Below are 18,774 nucleotides of genomic sequence, written 5' to 3'. Positions count from 1 at the left end.
ACTGCTCTCCCACATAATTCATAAGGTCTGTGCACGCATTTGGATTTCCTCTGTTCTTGCTCCAAACTGCACCTCTGCACTCAGAGGTTCTGTTGCCTGGACTCATTTCCTGTGTGATATCCATCCTCTCTGCTCCCAGGATTTTTCAGTTTGCTTGTGAAACTTCAGCTTTCTGATATTTGTGCAACAGGTTATGACCCAAGTGGGCACAAGTCCCTGGGCAATGATAAGCACTCAATCACTGGTTTGATTCCCTAGCTGAACTGCAAGTCATTTCATGTAGCACTGGTGTAGGAACAGTGGATACATTGGATTAAAGGGAGAGTACTTGTCCATGAGTGACGCTTCAAGTACAGCGAAAGTACTCACTTGATGATTCTGCACCTCAAAAAAATAAATTTTTAAGGATGCGGAGCTAATCTCTATTGTGAATACACACCATTTCAGCTCTGCTCCAAGGTGAGGTGTAGCCAGTTATGGTTACTGGTTATAATAGCATGGTTTTGCAACATCTGCTCCACAACCATTATTATTATTATTATTATTATTATTATTATTATTATTATTATTATTATTATTATGTGTTAACCGTTAGCACAGGGTAGGTTTAAAAAAAAATCCCTAATTATCAGACAAATATGTTAATCACAATAACCCTGGTAACACTGTTTCTAGGAAGTGAAAATGACCATATAAGCAATGCATTTATTAATATATTTTGAGATTTGCTATGGAGACATGGCACTCAAAGAATCCAGAGTAGAAATATAAAAAGGACATTAAAGAAACTGATGGACATTATGGACAATGCCAGGCATCCTCTGCACACGGCCATTAACAACCAGAAGAGTCTGTTCAGTGACAGGTTGCTTCTCCCAAAGACAAGAACTAACAGACTTAAAAACTCCTTTGTCCCACACGCCATCAGACTGTTTAACTCCTCTCTGGAGGGGAGAGGGAGGGGAAACAGGAGGACAAAGGAGGGAACAACTAAGCTGTAGTGCCTCTTCACCTCACTGTGCAATACCTTTTGTGCAATACTTTTGTAAATAGTCAATGGTGCAATAGACTCAATACTTGAAATGTGCAATTCACTTGTATTTTTATTTTTATTCCTATTTATTCTATTTATCCCCTTCGTATATTTTATTTATATTGTCTCTGTATTTATATATATATGTGTGTGTGTATAACTCTGTAACTTCTGTCGGTGCTGTGCTTTTTTGGAAATCGAATTTCCCAGAGGAACCCACCCGAGGGATTAATAAAGTTCTATCTTATCTTATCTTATCTCTTATCTCTTATATATGAGCAAAAATAGAAAATCCTGCCCCTGCTCCCACAGAACCAATCAACATGAAACATTTTTGGGGGATGTTTCAGTCCAAGTTTTTAGAGTTAGTATGGAGTTTAGTCCTTTTTATGTTTCTAAGTTTAGTTGTTCTTCTGGTTCATGTTTTCTTGTCTCAGTGTCATCCCCCGTGTTTCCTCTGAGAGTCCATCATGTCCTCTGTGTATGTTCCTCAGTCATGTCCATATCTCCCTCCGTGTCTTGTCTCCCTTTTCGTCCCCAGTTTCCCCGCCTTGTTTTTTATTCCTTGTCTCCCTTGTCAGTCATGTGCATCCATGTGTTCTCCACAGTCCGTCATGGCTCTGTGTCCCTCACTCATTCGTCCTCTGCATCTCCTCAGTCTGTCTGGTTCCCATGTCTGTCCTCCCCCCGGTCCCAGTGTCAAACCTGTGAGTCCTAGTCTGTGTTTTCGTGTACTTCCAATTTTATTTTGACATTTTCTCATCCTGTGTTCAGTGTGTTCAGTTTCTCTTCCCCTGTCTCCTATTCATCCCAGCTGTGTTCCCCATGTGTTTCCTTTCTCCCTAATCACCCTCGTGTGTTTCTATTGTATGAGTTTCCTTTTGCTCCTCGTCAGGTCGTCTGTCCGTTGTTCATCATGTTGCAGATTTTTCCCATATCCAGGTTCCGTGTTCCATTTATTTTAATCTTATCTTCTCAGTTTAGTTTATTGTTTAGCTTCATCTTACTTCCCTTCTGCATATCGTAATTTTTTTTCCTTCAGTCTAAATAAAAGGCTCTTATTCTGTTAAATCCATTCTCCTTTTGGTTTGTCTGCATTTGGGTCTACTCCGTGCACTGGCCACCGGCGGTAACAGGTCGAGGACTTTTTTCTTTTGTTTGGAATGATTCCTCTTTTATCGTTTCAAGATTGAACATTTTGCATTTTTGCTAATACATGTCCAGATGTAATAAGAAAACATGGTAAGAAGTATGTTGAAGTTACAAGAAAATATCACAGGTCAATTTGGATCGAGGGATTCAGCTCCTGCATGGTGAGGATGCTAACGTTTAGTCTTGGCTAGTTTTGTAGTCTGAGGTTTATTTTTGCTTCTAAGAGAATTACGGAGAAAAATTATTAGAGAGACTGATCATGCATTAGTGTTCAGCTCTTTGAACACAAAAGGAGGAGTGTGGGGATTTAGCCATAACAAAACATCTGCAATAATACTAGTATTTTTTTTTTATATAACACATTTCTTTCATGTTGTTATGTGTGCTGATGATGGCACACAATAAGATAGGTAGCATCTACAAATCACTGGAAACTGCTAAACAAAAAGTTTTTTTAATGGAATTTATATAACCAACACGCTACCAATTCAGCATTGTAAAGTTTTGCTTGTGTGACTGATGAAGTAAAATTCCTCGGCTCCAAAATACTGTTTATGAGTTCATCTGTGCAGCTGAGTTTATTCCTGCTTTGCTCTGAATTTTTTTACATCTTTTTTGTGTAACTTCTCTCCATTTCTCCACCTGAACTCTGGAGCAAACTCGGGTTTCCTCTACCTCTCTCTTCCCTTTTCTGCGGATCCCACTCTCCTGTCCTCCCTTGGTTGCTAGGCAGCGGCCAGAGGAAAGTGAGACACCGAGAAGAGCTGCTGTCAGCGTCACCATGGCAACTGTGTGAGTGATTCAGGTGGAGGTCAGGGAGAATAAGCTTTTTTCAGTTTCTACCTCCACCCCTCAGTTCCTCTTTTCCTCCCTTTCTCTTCTTCCTCCTTTCATGGCTTCCTTTCATTTTCTCTCCCTTTGTGCAGACTGTTTGCCTTTTTTCTCCCCCCTCCTACTTCTTTCCTCATCATCCCCCCCTCATTCCTCTGTGATGCTAATCACAGGGAGAATTAGCAAAAAGGGATAGAGGTGCATTGATCTGCACACACACGTTGATCTCTTTATAATTCATAGAGACAGGAGCGCTTAACAAATATCTAACAGGCTCTTCAGGAGACACATATGCACTCCACACGCCGGCACTCACCTCTGCGGCTTTCTCTGTTAAGCTTGGCTGGGTCTTCATAATCACCCACCCAGTTACACTCCACAGGCATGGAGATGGGCCTCAGCCTGCCTACAAGTGCACACACAATCACAAGTTTAATAGTAGCAAAGCAGATGGGTTGATCAATAAAAACTTATGGTCCTCAACCAAAAATTTGAAACTGTTGTGCAAATTTTCACACTTTCCAATAAACATTAGGCTAAATGTTGGTACACTTAAAAAATAATAATTAAAGGACAAGATGAAGAGTTGTACTGAACTGATATTTAACGATGAATAAGGGGTTTTAACAACATTAAAGCAGCCGTAGTAATTGCAGGATTCTTGTATTTCGCCAGCTTTGTAACAAGCTCAGTCGCTCTGTGCTGGGCCTGCAGGTGGATTCATACTCAAATAATGATTTTTATTTTTTCTAAAGTGGCTCAATTCTGCAGCATGAGATTGAACTCGGTTCCCTCGCGCTTTGTTTCTCCCTCTCACACAAACACTCAATCATGATAAGAGCGAACCGTATGTGGGTGTGGTGCAGTACACGGGCTCCTCCTCTTCTCGCCGGCGAGACTCTTGATCCAGGAAGGAGTTCGGTGACTCAGAGCGCTTAGCAGCGCTGACGCCACCATGGTTACGAGATGCTTCATCACCAGACAAGGCTCCTGTCTCATCTCTATAGCAACAGCAGAGGCAGATTTTTAACAAATGGACGTCAGTGTCAGAGCTCATCTTTGCTGTCACCTGTTCCACTGTTTTATCCCGCTTTTATTTTCAGCTGTTTAAAAGACCCAGGTTAACTACCTGGGTGTATATGGCTCAGCAGGTGGAGGGGGGATGTAAAGGTCCTGGAGGGCGGAGTTCTTGGTGGGTGTGCCTGAAGGCGTGGCTGAACTGCTGCCTGGGCTTCTGGTCGGCTGCAAAAAGTGGAAGTAGGGTTTGATTTGTCTTTTTTTTCTGGAATCTAAAAACTTTTTGCTTCAAGTTCAACTTCTGACATAAAAATATGTCCTAAATATATCCTAAATATAACTCTAATGTTGAATGGCTTGACAACTTCAAGAACCCAAGAAACACAGCACACCCATGACATAATACAATAATGAAGTGATTGTAATTGTCTTTAAATGATCCATTTTAAGCTTAAGTTATAGCTGAAAACTAGTACAGCTTTAAATAAAATGAGAAAATTTGGACAAATCTCTAAATGGAAGAGATGTGGCTGAAAAACAGAATTGAATGGGCCTGATCTCCAGGCCCTCAAGAGGAACTGGATTACAAACAGACTCTGAAGTGAAAATCACTGCATGAGCTCATTAACACTGGTGAATTCATAGCTCATTAGCGCACACTGCCTTGCTGTGAAGGCCCCATTAATGCTGAACAACATAGGCAGGCTTTAGGGAAATGCATAGAGCCATCAGTCCTTTTCTTTCTTTCTTTGCCAGAAAAGGGCTTGTTTATTACAACAAGCCACTGCCAAACACCATTTCGTATGTATTTTCATGGCTAGCATTGCTATGTAAAGAATCATCCCTACATTATCCTTTTGATTCCTGGCCTCAAGCAATGATTACCCTGGGAATTTTACAATTTAAAAGCATTTACTTATTAAAAGTACTATTTGTGTAACTAATATTGTTTGGCCAAATGAGCAGAAAGTCCGCCACGATCAGAGGATAAGAGAGGTTGAACATGGTGAAATGTCACTAAGCTACAGGTGGATTGAGATGTTTTGTCATCACGAGTGAAAATACTAGTAAAGGTACTGAACTCTGATTTAAGTCAGTGTATTGTCTATGTTTCATTTCTTTTAAATCTGTCTGACTCTCTAAAATTGTTAAAACATTGACCGCAAACAGCATACCAACTGTGACACCACCCAGTGGTGCGCCTGCTCTAAAGCAAGACTTGCTTTATCCATCTTCTTGACACTAACGGGACTCATAATTTAAAAAATGAACATTCTGGTATTTAATATAACTAAAAACTGGAGATTAACACTATAAACTTATCAGGAAGGTGTTTGTCGAGATTATGAATCATTTTAATTAATTTATTTGTAAAGTGCCAAATCACAACAGCGGTCACATCAAGGTGCTTCATGTAATAAAGTAAAGATCCTACTATGATACAGAGAAAAGCGTAAAAATCAAGTCTGCTAATTTGTTTTTCCATCGACATCGAAAGAATGCAGCCTTGGTGCTTGAGTTTGGAAGCAGCATCCATCTTTTCTGTACAGTCTATGAATAAAACACAAACTTGATCTGTTAGTCTTTGCATTTAAAAATAAATTATCTCTTATTCTTTAGGAAAATATCATCATTGGCAGTTATTGGAGGCATGTTTAGTGAAATAGGATAGATGGATGCAGATCTAGTTCAGGTTTGGAAATGTGAGCTTTTTGATCAATTGTGAACTATGAGCTACTTCATTTTATTCTGCGTGAACTAAACTTTGAACTAGCTCATGTGAACCTGCACGTCACTGACGTTTGTTGGATTTGGTACTGGAATTGGCCTGTGCAGAACTTCATTGGGGGGTAATCGGGGACAGGAATCGACCTGCATATTTCTTCAACTATTGTGAAAACTCCATAAGCTTCCATTAAGACTGAAAGAGATATTGCAAGGAGGGACTACTTACCATATAGGACAAAATAAAACAAAATCAATATCCCTTCCTATAAGTGCAAAGCGAGCACAGTGGCAGCTCAGTGTAGTTATTATCTTTTTTTACCTCCATAAAAAATGATCATTGTCCCCCCAGGGCTTAGAGCGTACTGTGTTATAATATCCAATTGCAACTATAGCCAAACTACAAAAATAAGAACAAAGTTGTGTTCTTCTCCTTTGTGTTTTCCCCCTTTGTCTAGATAATCAGTGATAATTATAGTGCCATAATCTAAAATCATAAGAGATTTGGGAACGTGGCTTGAGGGCATCATCAGTTTTCGTTTCCCTTTCAGTCCAGTGTGTTTCAGCTGGCAAACAAAACCATGCTGAGCCACTGCTCCCTGACCTAATTACACGCTTTAGCTCCAGTCGTTCAGGAGAGGGAATGCTGTGGGGAATTATGTGGGCCAGTGCAGTGCTTTAATAAAGTCTATAAAAGGTAGAGCTAGTCCCACCTGCAAAGCCAGGGGTTTCCAGCGCATGTTCTTCAGCAGCGCAGGGGCAGAGCTGAGCGTGCTCTGTGGACGCTTCTTCAGGGTCAGGGACACGATGCCTTTATCGGCCCGCAGCGAGCCGACCAGGTTACGTAACTGCCAGCCCACCTGTGAACGAGAGAGGACGGAAAATTAGAGAGTAAAGTGATCTGCAGAAAAACTAGAAATCCTCTATATACAGATCAAAACAATCACACCCTTATTTATACAGTAAGTAGCCTTTATGTGCAGCCTGAAGTTTGAATTCTGTCCACGTCGTGATTGGATCTCTCTTGTTGAGCGTTCTGTGCAAGGCAAGTGGGTGTGGAGGTGGAAAGTCTATCTATAGAGCTTTCATGTGATGTAACCTGCCCTCAATTTGAAAACAAATACATGTGATCACAAATCGTTTTGTTTTTTGGTTATTTTTATTTGTGTTTACCCACTATATTTACAAACCCACATCAGCGCACTTTTGTGAACAGAAACACACAAGGGTAAACAAAAGTAAACACGGCAACAGGAAAGGTTAGAGGATCTGATTACACTAATTGGAAAGCAAGCTGCTTGCATTTGCACCTGTACACGGTCCACAGTACAAATGTAAGGAGTGCCACTAAATCACCAAACACCAAGCAGGAACTTGGTTTAAGTAGCTAATAAAATAAATTCCTGCTTATACTGGTCATTTTATCAATCATTAGACAGAAAATTAATCTTCATGTGACTCTTTTCTGACGACACTGAAAATCCTATCAGTAGCAAGCAGGGATGAAGCAACATGGCGATTATTTTTTTCTTCTAATAATCAAATAATTGAAACCCTCGTTTTAACACTCAACAACCTGTCCGTCTTTCAAACTCCTGAGATGCTTAGTTCATATTCAGCAGCTAGCAGCTAACTTAATCTGTCTGAGGTTTGTTGCCAAGCAATAGGGTATATCTATTTGAGCTTTTTTTCTTGGTCCTTACCAAAACAGCAGATTTTTGTAAGAACAAAAAACACTGAGGTGAGAAATGCAAGAATTCTATATATCTCATCCAGAGCTGATCATCTGACCATCAGCTGTTTATTTCTCATGACACATGAGCATCACATTATCTCTTTTGTGTTATTTCATCCAATTGTATTACATAAATACTATCTCAGCAGCTTCAAAGGCTTATTTATTGTCAGGGTCCAGTGTAAGAAGTGAGGACTTAGCAAAGTCCAAAAACCAAAAAGAAAACTTATTAAAATCTAATAAGAGCATTCAGAAAGTGCAATTATTCCAACAGGCTTTCATGAGCAACGTGCTGTCTGACCTTTGACCTATAACCTGACCTATGTTGAGCCAAGCTATGTACTCACTCAAGCTATGGCCTAGTATATTGTTGGGAAGTTTGAAGGCGATCCCGCTTTTCTTACTTTTCTTAAAATTTATTTCAAATCATGAAAGCGGTCTCTTTTCTTGAAATTTTTAGTGTTTAGTTTTTTGGTTTTTTTTGGAACCATCTTAAAATTATATTATGTAGAGAACTACTTGCGCTAAATCTTTTTTAGGGTCATATTAGCAGCAGATGTAATGTCAATTTTGTCATACGACGTCATTCGCAAGAGTGTCAATGAAAAGCCTAAAAAAGCCACAGCACACAGACAAGAGAGGGGGGTGAAAACAGAGAAACAGTGGGGAGACTAGAATTTCAGTAAAATCAAAACAGCACCCAAATGTAATAATATCACAAGAACCAAAAGTTAGCATGACATCACAAAAAAATCCAATTCTATTATTGTTTGAATGAGTTTTTGTATATACAAAGAATCAAATAAGATTTAATGGTTTACTGCGTAAACACAAAAAACTGGGTACTCAGTAAGAGAACACACACCCACAAACACACCAACAAAAACTCACCACGGTCTGATGATTGACTTGAATGACTTCATCTCCTGCATGGATCTTCTTACAGCGGTCAGCCGGAGACTACAGAGGCACAGGAGCCAGAGAAAGAGAAGGCAAACAGACGACTATGAATTGATCTATCGATCCATGGGCACTGCTGAGGTTTCTCAGCAAACCCTACTTAAATAAGCTGCAATAAAGCAACAAGGGAAAGTCTTCCAGAGTCACTGATATTCTGATGTTATAAATTCAAATTTCAGATTTGCAGATAATTTGAACAATAACTGGTGTTTTAGGGGAAGTCTGCAGTTCACTAGGTCAATTTGTGAAAAGTGGGATATTAATAAACCTCTCACCCCTTCTGTAGTTCCTGTGATAACATGGAGTCCATCGTAGGTTGACTTTATGTACATTCCCTAATTGACAAAGGAATGGAGAAAAAATGTAAGTGCTCTATGATACTAGTAAATATTTGGAAATACACACTGATTTATGAGTTGTAAAATTAAAAACAGCTCTCACAGAAACAGAAAGTTTATTCTAGTTTTGTCCTGCTAAAAAAAAAAAAATCAAGCATCTGAGCCCAAACCAGATGGGAAGGTGTGTCGCAGCAGGATGCCGTAGTAGCCGTGGTGGATAAGAGCGTGTCCTTGAATTCTGAATTAATCTCCAACAGCGTTGCCAGCAAAGCTCCCCACACGCCTTCACTGCTACAACTCCATGCATCACAGTGGAAAACCATATGCAGATATTCTCCCTTTATGTGCCTCAAAAATATGAGACTATACTCCAGATTTCCACTCATATTATGTCCATTCTTTGTGTTTCCAGACCGAGCAGGAACACATAATGCACACCCACAGTATGTGTCTCTGCTTTCTTGCTGGGAATATGATACGAAGATCTATACTAGTAACTACACTTATGGTTCCCCTCAGTTATGGTTTCGTTCTAAGACTGAGATGTTTGAACCCGAGGAAGTATTGATGTGGGCAGTAATAAGGTGCCATTAACTAGTGATTTCTGAGGCTGGTAACTCTGAAGAACTTCCCCTTTTTTTCCTGGAGTGGTGCCAGTTGGATCATATTGTTTAACAATTTTTGTGACTTGAAACTTGCACTTTAAACTTTCAAAATTTCAAAACTTTCTGGTCTGACTGATCTTTATGTCTTAGAGTAAAGATTTTTACCCACTTTGAAGTTGAATATCACAAATTTAATGCATACCAACAGTACGTCTTCAGGCAGTAAATTATGATCTCATAAAGAAACAAAAGGTTTCACCTGTTAACTTCTGACGAGGTCTACTTGTGAAGTGAAAACTATTCCAGGTAAATAACTCATTAGGCTGGTTAAGATATTATCAATAATCTAAATTAAATCTGATTTATAGTTTGGTGATTTCTGTTATGTTCTACTCTAGAGGAAAATGTTAAAAATTTAAATAAAATAAACCAAAGCCAAAAGCCAAAGTTACCCCTTTGCTAGCCTACACTCCACTTAGTAGCCAACACACTGTGACCACTCGCAGCTGAGAGAAATCATTTTCTCCAAAGTGAACGGTTAAATTGTTAAACCTGAAAATAACAGGAAGGTGGAACAGCACTTTGACTGATCAATCATTAACACTCATTGATCTGCCAAAAAATTACTGATATGACTAGAAAATATGGTAACATGGAGACCTAACCTCCACATTATCTACAACTAGCATAAGATAAGCTAACAAGTTTTGTCATGCTAGCTAAGCTAACTGCAGGTTTGTAGTTTTTCAGTGACCATCACAGTCATGGCCAACAGTTTTGGCAATTACAAAAAATGTTTTTTGTCACATCAGTATTTATGGAGATTATTTGTTCTATATTTTTCTATGATGTAGTGCATATCATATACATTCAGTTCAAAGTTTGTTAAAGACTTTTATATGCAAATAAACCAAACACACACAAAGAGCCAGTATTTACAGAGTTGACTCTTCTTCATAACTGTATCTGCTGTTCTCTGCAGCATACTGGATATTAGCTTCTGGACCAAATCCTGACTGATGATGAGCTATTCCAGCCTGATCAGTCCTCCAAGTTGGACTTTCTGGACTTCAGCTTGTACGCTCACTTTTTAAAGGCAAACTGTAGATTTTTGATTGAATTAAGATAAAAAAAAAAAATTCAATTTCATGATCTCTAAGCCACTTTGATGGAAAATGGACAGATCATTCCCAAATTGCCCCTGGAGAAGATGATCTTTAAGAATGTTTTCAGTATGGTGAATGAAAACATAGTTTGGAAACTGATGAAATGCTTAGGATTGTTCACTATATCACAGAAACATGTAAAAATATTGTAGCAAAAATGAAAAACTCAGTGTTGTATACCAAGCAGGTGTTAGTTTCAACTGAATCCAAAAGCATAAAATAGCTTGTTTAATTATTGAACTAGAAATGACTCATTTGTGGCTCTTTACTCTCAAGTATGATAGAAGGTCTGTCATGCATGCAAGCATATGTGTTATATCAAATCAATTAATATTTTGAGTAGTTCATAGTAATTGCGCTTTTTTTTTTCAAAAATTAAACAAAATTCTGTTTTACTGTGTATATTATTTCTACAAAAAAAGAAAAAGAAAGAAAAGAAAAGAAAACAATGCTTGTATTTCTTCTTTGTCTGAGCATACAAAGGCCGGACACAGTATGACTTAACACAATAAGATTCACACATTGCATGAATAAACAGAAGGGTGGGTCTTGGGCTGTTAAACCCAGACAAACAGTGATTACCAGGCCTTCAGAGGGCTTGATGTTGGTGAGGTGAACCAGCTCAAGGTGGGCTGACTGCGAAACCAGCGGGTCCGATGACACACACACAATGTGCTCGCACACCTCCGACAGAGTCTTACACTACAGAAAAGGAGGATAGAACAGGGACAAACAGGGCTTTTATTTAGACAACAAAGAACAAGCCATGTCTTCTAGCTGTCAAAATTAGACTATATTTCTAAGAAACCTCTTAGCCTTGTGCCTCAGCAGCTTCTCCTGCTGTTGCTTTTTCTATTGTAACTTTACCCAGGAAAAGAAACAGGTGGATATTTTTGCAGATTTGCTCTAAACCAAGTGAGAATGATTTGTTGCATATGCATTTTCTTTTCCTATTTACTTATTTACATTATATAGCTTATTTTATTTCTGTTTTGTGAAAATTGGACAAAACTTTGAGCAATGCAGGCACAAAAAGACCAAGAGCCATGATTTCTCTGTTCATGCGCTTGCCTGCTTGCAGAAGATAAGTAAGCCTAAAAAAAGAGGCTTATTTATTTTACCCCCGTGCAATACGTCCCTGCAGTGCTCCAGTGGCCTTCTGATTTTGAGTCTGATTAAGGTTTGATTTTGGGCAAAGAGCCACTACAAGGTTGGTTCACATTAATCACAAAGATAGCTTTGGCTTTACTTTCTAGATATCTGTGAAATAATTGTCTCCAACCAAATATAATGGGGATTATTTTGCTGCCCACGACACTGAAAAATTGCATCTTAACAAACTTTAAGAGCAACATTTTTTTCCTGGCAGACACAATGAGACTCCATTCAAAATGTTGTCAATAGTTTCAGACATGATTTCCCTAAAAAAAGAAAGTAGCTGGAAGAAAAAGCGCTGAGCGGATGTTTTGGATAATATCTGGCAGAGACTGCCAAACATTTTCACGAACATTTATAAAAGAAACCACAGACGGTGAACTCTTGGTAGGCATCATATTATGGATTTTCACTCCCCAAGAATCTGATCTGTAAAAAAACGAGTGTCCATCTTATACTTTGTGTTTCATTTTGCTGCATTAATCTAACTGAGGGCAGCCATGCTGGCAGCAGAGTACTCTTGACTATGTCTAAATGAATCGGACTCATCGGTCTTCCTCACAGCCGAAATGTCAATTTGTCATAACAGGGAAAGCCCGGGTGAAACTAATAGCATTAACAATGGCTCTGTTCCAGCAATTAGTGAAGCAGAGTTTGACAAATCAGAAGTGTCCTGTGAAAAGGGTCAATTAAACTTTAGCTGCCATCCAATCTTGGGACATGCTGATCTACAGTAATTGGGCTGCTTTGCAGATACTAAATGCTGCTAACATTTTCAAATGTAATTAATGTAATTTTTAAACATCTGAGCAAGGCAAACAAAATTTTAGAACCAAAGCCCAAGGTGGGACAAGTATACCCAACAGCAACTGCAAAGAAAGAAGAAAGTAATTTGGTAATGAAGCAGTAAAACTTTAACAGTAGGTGAATTACATGATTCCCACAGGCACTGATTCTTCAAGGTGCTGGAAACATCTGCAGAGACTTGAATGTCCTCACAAAGATACACTACCATCACCGGTCTGAACCACTGATACAAGACAGAATTAATCCATACTTTGATTATGTTCATGCCAAATTATGACCCTAACATTCGAATGCTGCAGCATAATCAAGACTCATCAGGTCAGGCAACATCTGTTGCCCATACTCTCATTTGTACTCAGTGAGCATACAGCTGGCTTTGGCTGAGGTGGTAGAATGGGTTGTTTGCCAATCAAAAGGTCAGTGGATTGATCCTGAACTTCTCCACTACATGGGCAGGATACTGAACCATGATTTGGCCCCAATCCATGTAGGTGTGGTGTGTGTATAATAGCTGTATAATAACTACATGAATAAGCAGTTATAAATGTACCTAATATGTGTATGTGTTTAGAGTTTGAAAAGAAGATTCTTAACATCTAAATTCAAAAGATAAGGAATTTCTGAATTTCAGTCATATCATGATGAGAACTGACTGCAAATCTCTAATACTGTAGTTAAATTCAGTATCAACATCAGAACAATCAATTGAGCTCATTCAGAGTATTAGATTCAGAAAGAGTAGATCATTTAAATTTCTCTAATTATGTGACTCCAAAGCTCACAGTATATTTACAGTTGGACTTGAGTCAGAACAGTGTTATTTTCATTCTGCCAGTGTCGTGTAAATGCAGTATTAAGGATGAAGCTGAAGCCAGGAGGCAGCTGGCAGCTTGACTGAACTAAAGCTCAACTAAGCCTTGTTCTTCCCATAAAAATACAACAAGCTGTACTTCTGAAACATACGAATCAACTTTAAATAACAAAACATTAAATTGCTTTAAATTAAACAGGAGATATTTTTTTCTTCCATTACATTTTTTTTGTTACTATTTTAGTCACTTCAAGTCTTCAGTTTTTCATTTTACATATTTTACATGTTGGGGAAAACAATATATTAAGATTCTTGTAAGAACTATTAGTTAAGATTATTTAACATAGCATTGTGCAAAAATACAGGACCTGTTTGAGGCTTGGTTTTACTCTCAAATTTAGAATTTTAAATGAGAGTCGGTACAAAAGTTATGCACTTAGCTGTGATGGTCAAACTTTGGATAAAATGACTGAATATGAATTAATGTCAATAAATATCTTCACCAAAATATGTGTATGTGTGCCCCTCCCTCTACATCCGCCGCTGCAGGAGAAATTCTGGTAATATAACTGTGTTCAGCTAAAGTAATGGGAACCACTAATCTAACCATCCTCAGATTTAGCAGTGCACAAATTCATGTCCGTAAAATATACCCAAAAAGTAGGAAGTAGATTGGAAAGACAGTTTTTGAAATGAGAGGAGGGACATACAAACCAAAATGCAAATATTTAGGTGTTTTTAATTATGTTTTGCCGGTTGTCTGCCTGGATTAGTTCACAAGTTATGCTTCATTACCTAAATTCTTAGAGTATAGCAGTAGTCATTTAAAATGTATTTGTGTAGGAGCGTTTCCTGGAGTCAACACACGTGAACCTGATGGGAAAAAATGACATAAATGAAAATGACATGCAATGAAAATGACATGCAATGAAAAAAACTATATAACAGTCTCTGGAAGCCACATTAGCCAGTTGAGGGCTAGATTCAAACTCGCACCAAAAATGTAAGCTGTTCAAGTGTGCTCTTGGTTTTATTGAGCAGTAGATGTATAAAAAGAGGTTTACAAATGGGCACTTTCTTTTAAACAGTAGGTTTAAATGAAATTTTAGCAATCAAAACCTAGATAAAGCTTTCTACGGCAATGGAGTGTTTTTTAGGTTAAACATGACCATTGTCATAAGACTAAAGGAGCTTTAACTTTAAAAGCTCCTTAATCACTACTTTAAGAGTAGTGCCTTAAATATGGAAAAAGGAACTTTGTTATGTAGGTATCCTGTGGCCGACAGTCACACAGGAGGTTACTGTTTCAACATTTTACAGAGATTCACTAGCAGTTTCCTACTGTTTCAAGTCTTTACACTTGGCTAAGCTGAGAGTCCAGGCTATAGCTCCATAAAAGAAAAAAAGTGATGTTGCTGATTGTCTCTGGCAGGGAGTTTAAGCTTCTGTGTTTGTGTGTGTGTTTTATCAGCAGTTATGAGGGGGATGTGGAAAGAAAAAAAAAGAAAAACAGGATGCTGCCCATCAACACAAAGCAAATAAGCGACAGCTGGCCGAGGAAGCAGGACTCACCACATGAAGGATTTTGTTCTCCGTCTCAAACACCGTACAGTCCTACGGGACGAGAGAAATTTAATGTAGCGCAAGCAGTACATCCTGTCTTGCAAACACTCACCATCTCATGCTGCACATGCTGCTACACTACCTACGTATACAGTCTAGGGCTCACATTACTGTACCCCTACCCTTGACAGATAAAAACACGCCCACACAAACAGACACACTTATCTTTTATTTATATACACACACCAGTCATACATAAGACAGACTGTAAAGGACATAAATAGCAAAGAATTGACTCTCGCTCAAGGATGCAGAGGCTGAGGCTGCTGCATTACACCCACACAGACACACCGCTCTTTGGGGATATGGCACAGCAGCTACCCTCTGCCGCACACTTCAAGTGGCGGGGAATAAGAGCTATAAGCCTTCAAAACACACACACAAACAATTCCACACACCTGCTGTACAATGGTGGTGAGCTCCAGGCAGAGCTGAATGACATTATTTCGGGTTACTGAGTAGTCTGCCACTGCAGCAAAGGGAGACCTGGGGAGAAAGATAACACAGCAGTATGTCTTATAATGTTCCTGCAGCATTAGATGATGTGCAGAGGAGATGGACAGGAGCATTGTTACGGGGAGGGGAGGGAGACACGCCACAAACTAGACTCAAACACAGACACGCATGTAAGAATCCCTTTAATTAGTGAGAGAGAGGGAGTTGCTTTAAAACACAATGGTAAATGAATCTGTGCACTCGGTGAACATAAAGCACAACCAAAAATCTGTGAGGCTCGAGCTGCCGCTAATCGCAGTTATTTTCATTATTGACTAATCACTCAATTATTATTATTATTTTTAAATGTAACTGGAAGTTGTTTGGTCTGTTAACCATCAGTAAATAATAAAATCTATAATTACAAGAGCCTACAATGATGTTGTCAACTAGTTTATTGACTCGAAAGTCCTCATAATTTGGCCTTTTTGTCTTTAAATTGACTAATTAATTAACAATGTCATCTATAATGGGGGGGGGGGGGGGGGGGGGGAAACAATAATTATTTTGGATTTTGGCCGACTGTAGTATTATTATGATTTATTACTATGAATAAATGCAATGGATAAAAAAAAGGTGTAAAAGCAAAACAAACAAACAAAACAAAAAAACACTGGGCACTATTCAGGCTCATGTGCAACCCTATGCTCTAATGCACATGCTGTTACATGAAACTGGCAAGACAAGAGACAGGAAATTGTTTTACATTGGAAAAAATATTTTGCAAAGTGGGAAACTAACAACAGTTTTTAAGATCAAAATATATGTAGTGTTATGTTTAATATGTAAAATTAAAAGTAATCAAATGACCCTTTTTAAGAATCGTAGAATCGCATACATTATATTTTTTTAAACACAATTGATTACTTGGTATCAATACATTTGCCATACAATCAGAAGCTGAACAACCAAAACTGGCACACAGGTAGATTTTATGTCCCTGAAGGTTCTTTATCTTTATCTCATAGCAACCACCTACCAATGGGCTAAAATGACCTATTTTATGTACTTTTACTAATTTATATGTTTATCATTTTCATTTCATGAAAACTACATATAATTATAATGCCTTGCCTTAAAACTTGAATATCTTGATAAATTAGGACATCACCTAACAGTGGACTATAATGGAATCAATATAGTAGAGTGGAACACAAGTATTGCAGGAGACCCACAAAAATGTGCTAATTTTTATGCAGTCAACCTCATGTTAATCTTGTATTTATTTATATACACAAGATCTAATTAAAAATGTTTTTTTTTTTTAAAAGCTTCAAAGTAAATTGGAATACAAAGTACAATGTTTACATCTAAAATGTAGTGGGAGAAAAAGTACCCTGGGGCTGGTGCCACCCCGTGCCCCCACTCTGTACATACCTGTTAACTTTACGACAATGAAAGTAGTTATTACCTTACAAATTTGTAAGGAGAGTATGTTGTTTTTCCTTTTTGTTGTGTTTGTTTGGAGCAAATAAGGAAAAAGAAGAACAAAAAGAAGAGTTTTGTTATGATGTGGTGGCTTCATCTTTGGTACAGGCTCACAACTGTACTCACAACTTTTCCACTTTATTGATTATTCTTCAAAGGTGAATTGATTGTTTTGTTTGTTGAATATCAGAAATGGTAAGATACACTGACCACATGTTGCCATCTGTCTCGGAGTGGTTTTCAAATCTTAATAAGCCAGTCCTCATTTCCCTGCCTCAGTCTCCATCTCTTCGTTACTGAACAAATCAAAATCAGCACCAGTCCTTTCTTCTTGTTGGCAGCCAGTAGGCTTGTATGTGTCCTGGCTTGTTAGATAGTGGTACAGCTTGAAGGCTTGCTGGTAATTAAATCCACCAGATCTAAAACCAAATAGTTTTGCCAGGACAAGCAGCAGAGAAAAGTGGCAAAGTATCATATTTATGAAGCTCAAAACAGAATGTCTGTTTTTTTGGCTCAATTAACCCATTACCAATTGGCAATTGGCAATTACTGACTTTCTGCAGCACGACAAATATCAATGCTCCATCACTTTATAGCATTAAAAAAAATAAAAATCATCAAATCTATATTTAAAAAGCCAAATTGTTTATGCAACTACTATCTTGTTATCTTGTATGTAATTCACTACTACTGTCAGAAGGAAAGGGTTATGCACTGTTAAGCTGTTATAACGATGATGATATAGAGGAGCTTTGGGAGTCTAGACTTGTTTAATTTATATTTATAAAGATCAATTTTGGTGGTGCAGAGGTTTTAAGAAGTTGAAAACTGGAGCCATAAAGAGTTAATTTGTGGTTAGCTTCCTTAGAGGACTTACAAACACTGGTTTGGAAAACCATAAATAGATGTCTGGACTGAACGCTGGATAGGTGACATGGCAGAACATGTGGGGGTGGATTGTTGAAGCAGAGCTGAAGACTCCTCCACTGTCCACTGGCCTGCACATACTCTTGGCTTTTTAGATGGACATAACAAATTAGTTGCCATCTTGGTGTTTGAAACTAGACATGACGATCAAGTGGCATATCTGACCAAAACTGAGGGATGTTGCAGTTTCATAGTAAAACATGCCCTACTTTCTCATCTATTTCACTCTACATGAAACCCTAATTTACAGAATAAATGAGTTGCAACCAGAGGAGTCACCCTCTGTTAAAGAACAATGCAGAATGAAGGCACTCCTGCATTGGTTTCACTTTGCAGAAGCTCTGTCATTTGGATGCAATCTATGCTCAAACCTCATACTTAACTACAGCCATTAACCGAAACATACCCAATAATAAAAGAAAAGTTTAAGAACAGTAAAAAAACAAAGAGTTTGTTATTTGAATATGAATATGTCTCTGCTGCGAGTATGCAATCCAAACCACTGCAGGTAGGTTTCAGGGGATTGAACAGTAATGCACTTTCTCTAAAGAAAGAGGACACAGCAGCAGTGGACAAAAGACAGAAAGTGCGTTAGTGAACCAGGTAAATAGGCCATCTTGTTCTGAGTGCACCAATTTACACACCTTATACTGACTATTTCTCATTTCAGCTCAGGTTTTAGAAATAAACAAACAAAAAAAGCACAATTTAGACATGGATGTTCTTTCTTTTTTTAATCTGGTTTCGGTCTGAAAGAAATAAATTGTGCGAGAGGAGCTATTAGGCCACTTTGGATTCATTAAGCTACTTTGCCACTGGCATTGTCAATTCCCAATGTCTCCCACATGTCTGTATGCTCGGTCATAGTTTCCACTAAAGTGTGCACACTCTGCTATCAAGTTTGTTTTTATAAAAAACTATTTTTTTTCCTGTGAGAGACGAGCTTCTAAAGCCCCTTTTTGTGCC

The 18,774-nt window shown here is 38.3% G+C and overlaps 1 protein-coding gene across 2 annotated transcripts in view; it reads right to left on the bottom strand.

Moving 5' to 3' along the window:
• The window catches only part of cnksr2a (connector enhancer of kinase suppressor of Ras 2a), an 89,548-nt gene that overhangs the window by 31,618 nt on the left and 39,156 nt on the right, over positions 1 to 18,774 (bottom strand). For both annotated transcript variants that reach the window (XM_086306720.1, XM_086306721.1), the window contains exons 4-12: positions 15,357 to 15,444; positions 14,908 to 14,949; positions 11,145 to 11,264; positions 8,729 to 8,788; positions 8,385 to 8,453; positions 6,472 to 6,618; positions 4,146 to 4,258; positions 3,863 to 4,017; positions 3,333 to 3,422 (exon numbers count right to left, since the gene is read on the bottom strand). In XM_086306720.1, coding sequence (XP_086162846.1) covers positions 3,333 to 3,422; positions 3,863 to 4,017; positions 4,146 to 4,258; positions 6,472 to 6,618; positions 8,385 to 8,453; positions 8,729 to 8,788; positions 11,145 to 11,264; positions 14,908 to 14,949; positions 15,357 to 15,444 — 884 coding nt within the window. The remainder of the gene's footprint in view (positions 1 to 3,332; positions 3,423 to 3,862; positions 4,018 to 4,145; positions 4,259 to 6,471; positions 6,619 to 8,384; positions 8,454 to 8,728; positions 8,789 to 11,144; positions 11,265 to 14,907; positions 14,950 to 15,356; positions 15,445 to 18,774) is intronic.

The sequence above is a fragment of the Aulonocara sp. 'chitande type north' Nkhata Bay genome, linkage group LG9 (assembly GCF_057382095.1).
Source record: "Aulonocara sp. 'chitande type north' Nkhata Bay isolate Kocher_YH1m ecotype deep benthic linkage group LG9, A_spYH_male_GT1.1, whole genome shotgun sequence".
Lineage (NCBI taxonomy): Eukaryota > Metazoa > Chordata > Actinopteri > Cichliformes > Cichlidae > Aulonocara > Aulonocara sp. 'chitande type north' Nkhata Bay.
This window is presented reverse-complemented; position numbering and strand designations above follow the sequence as displayed.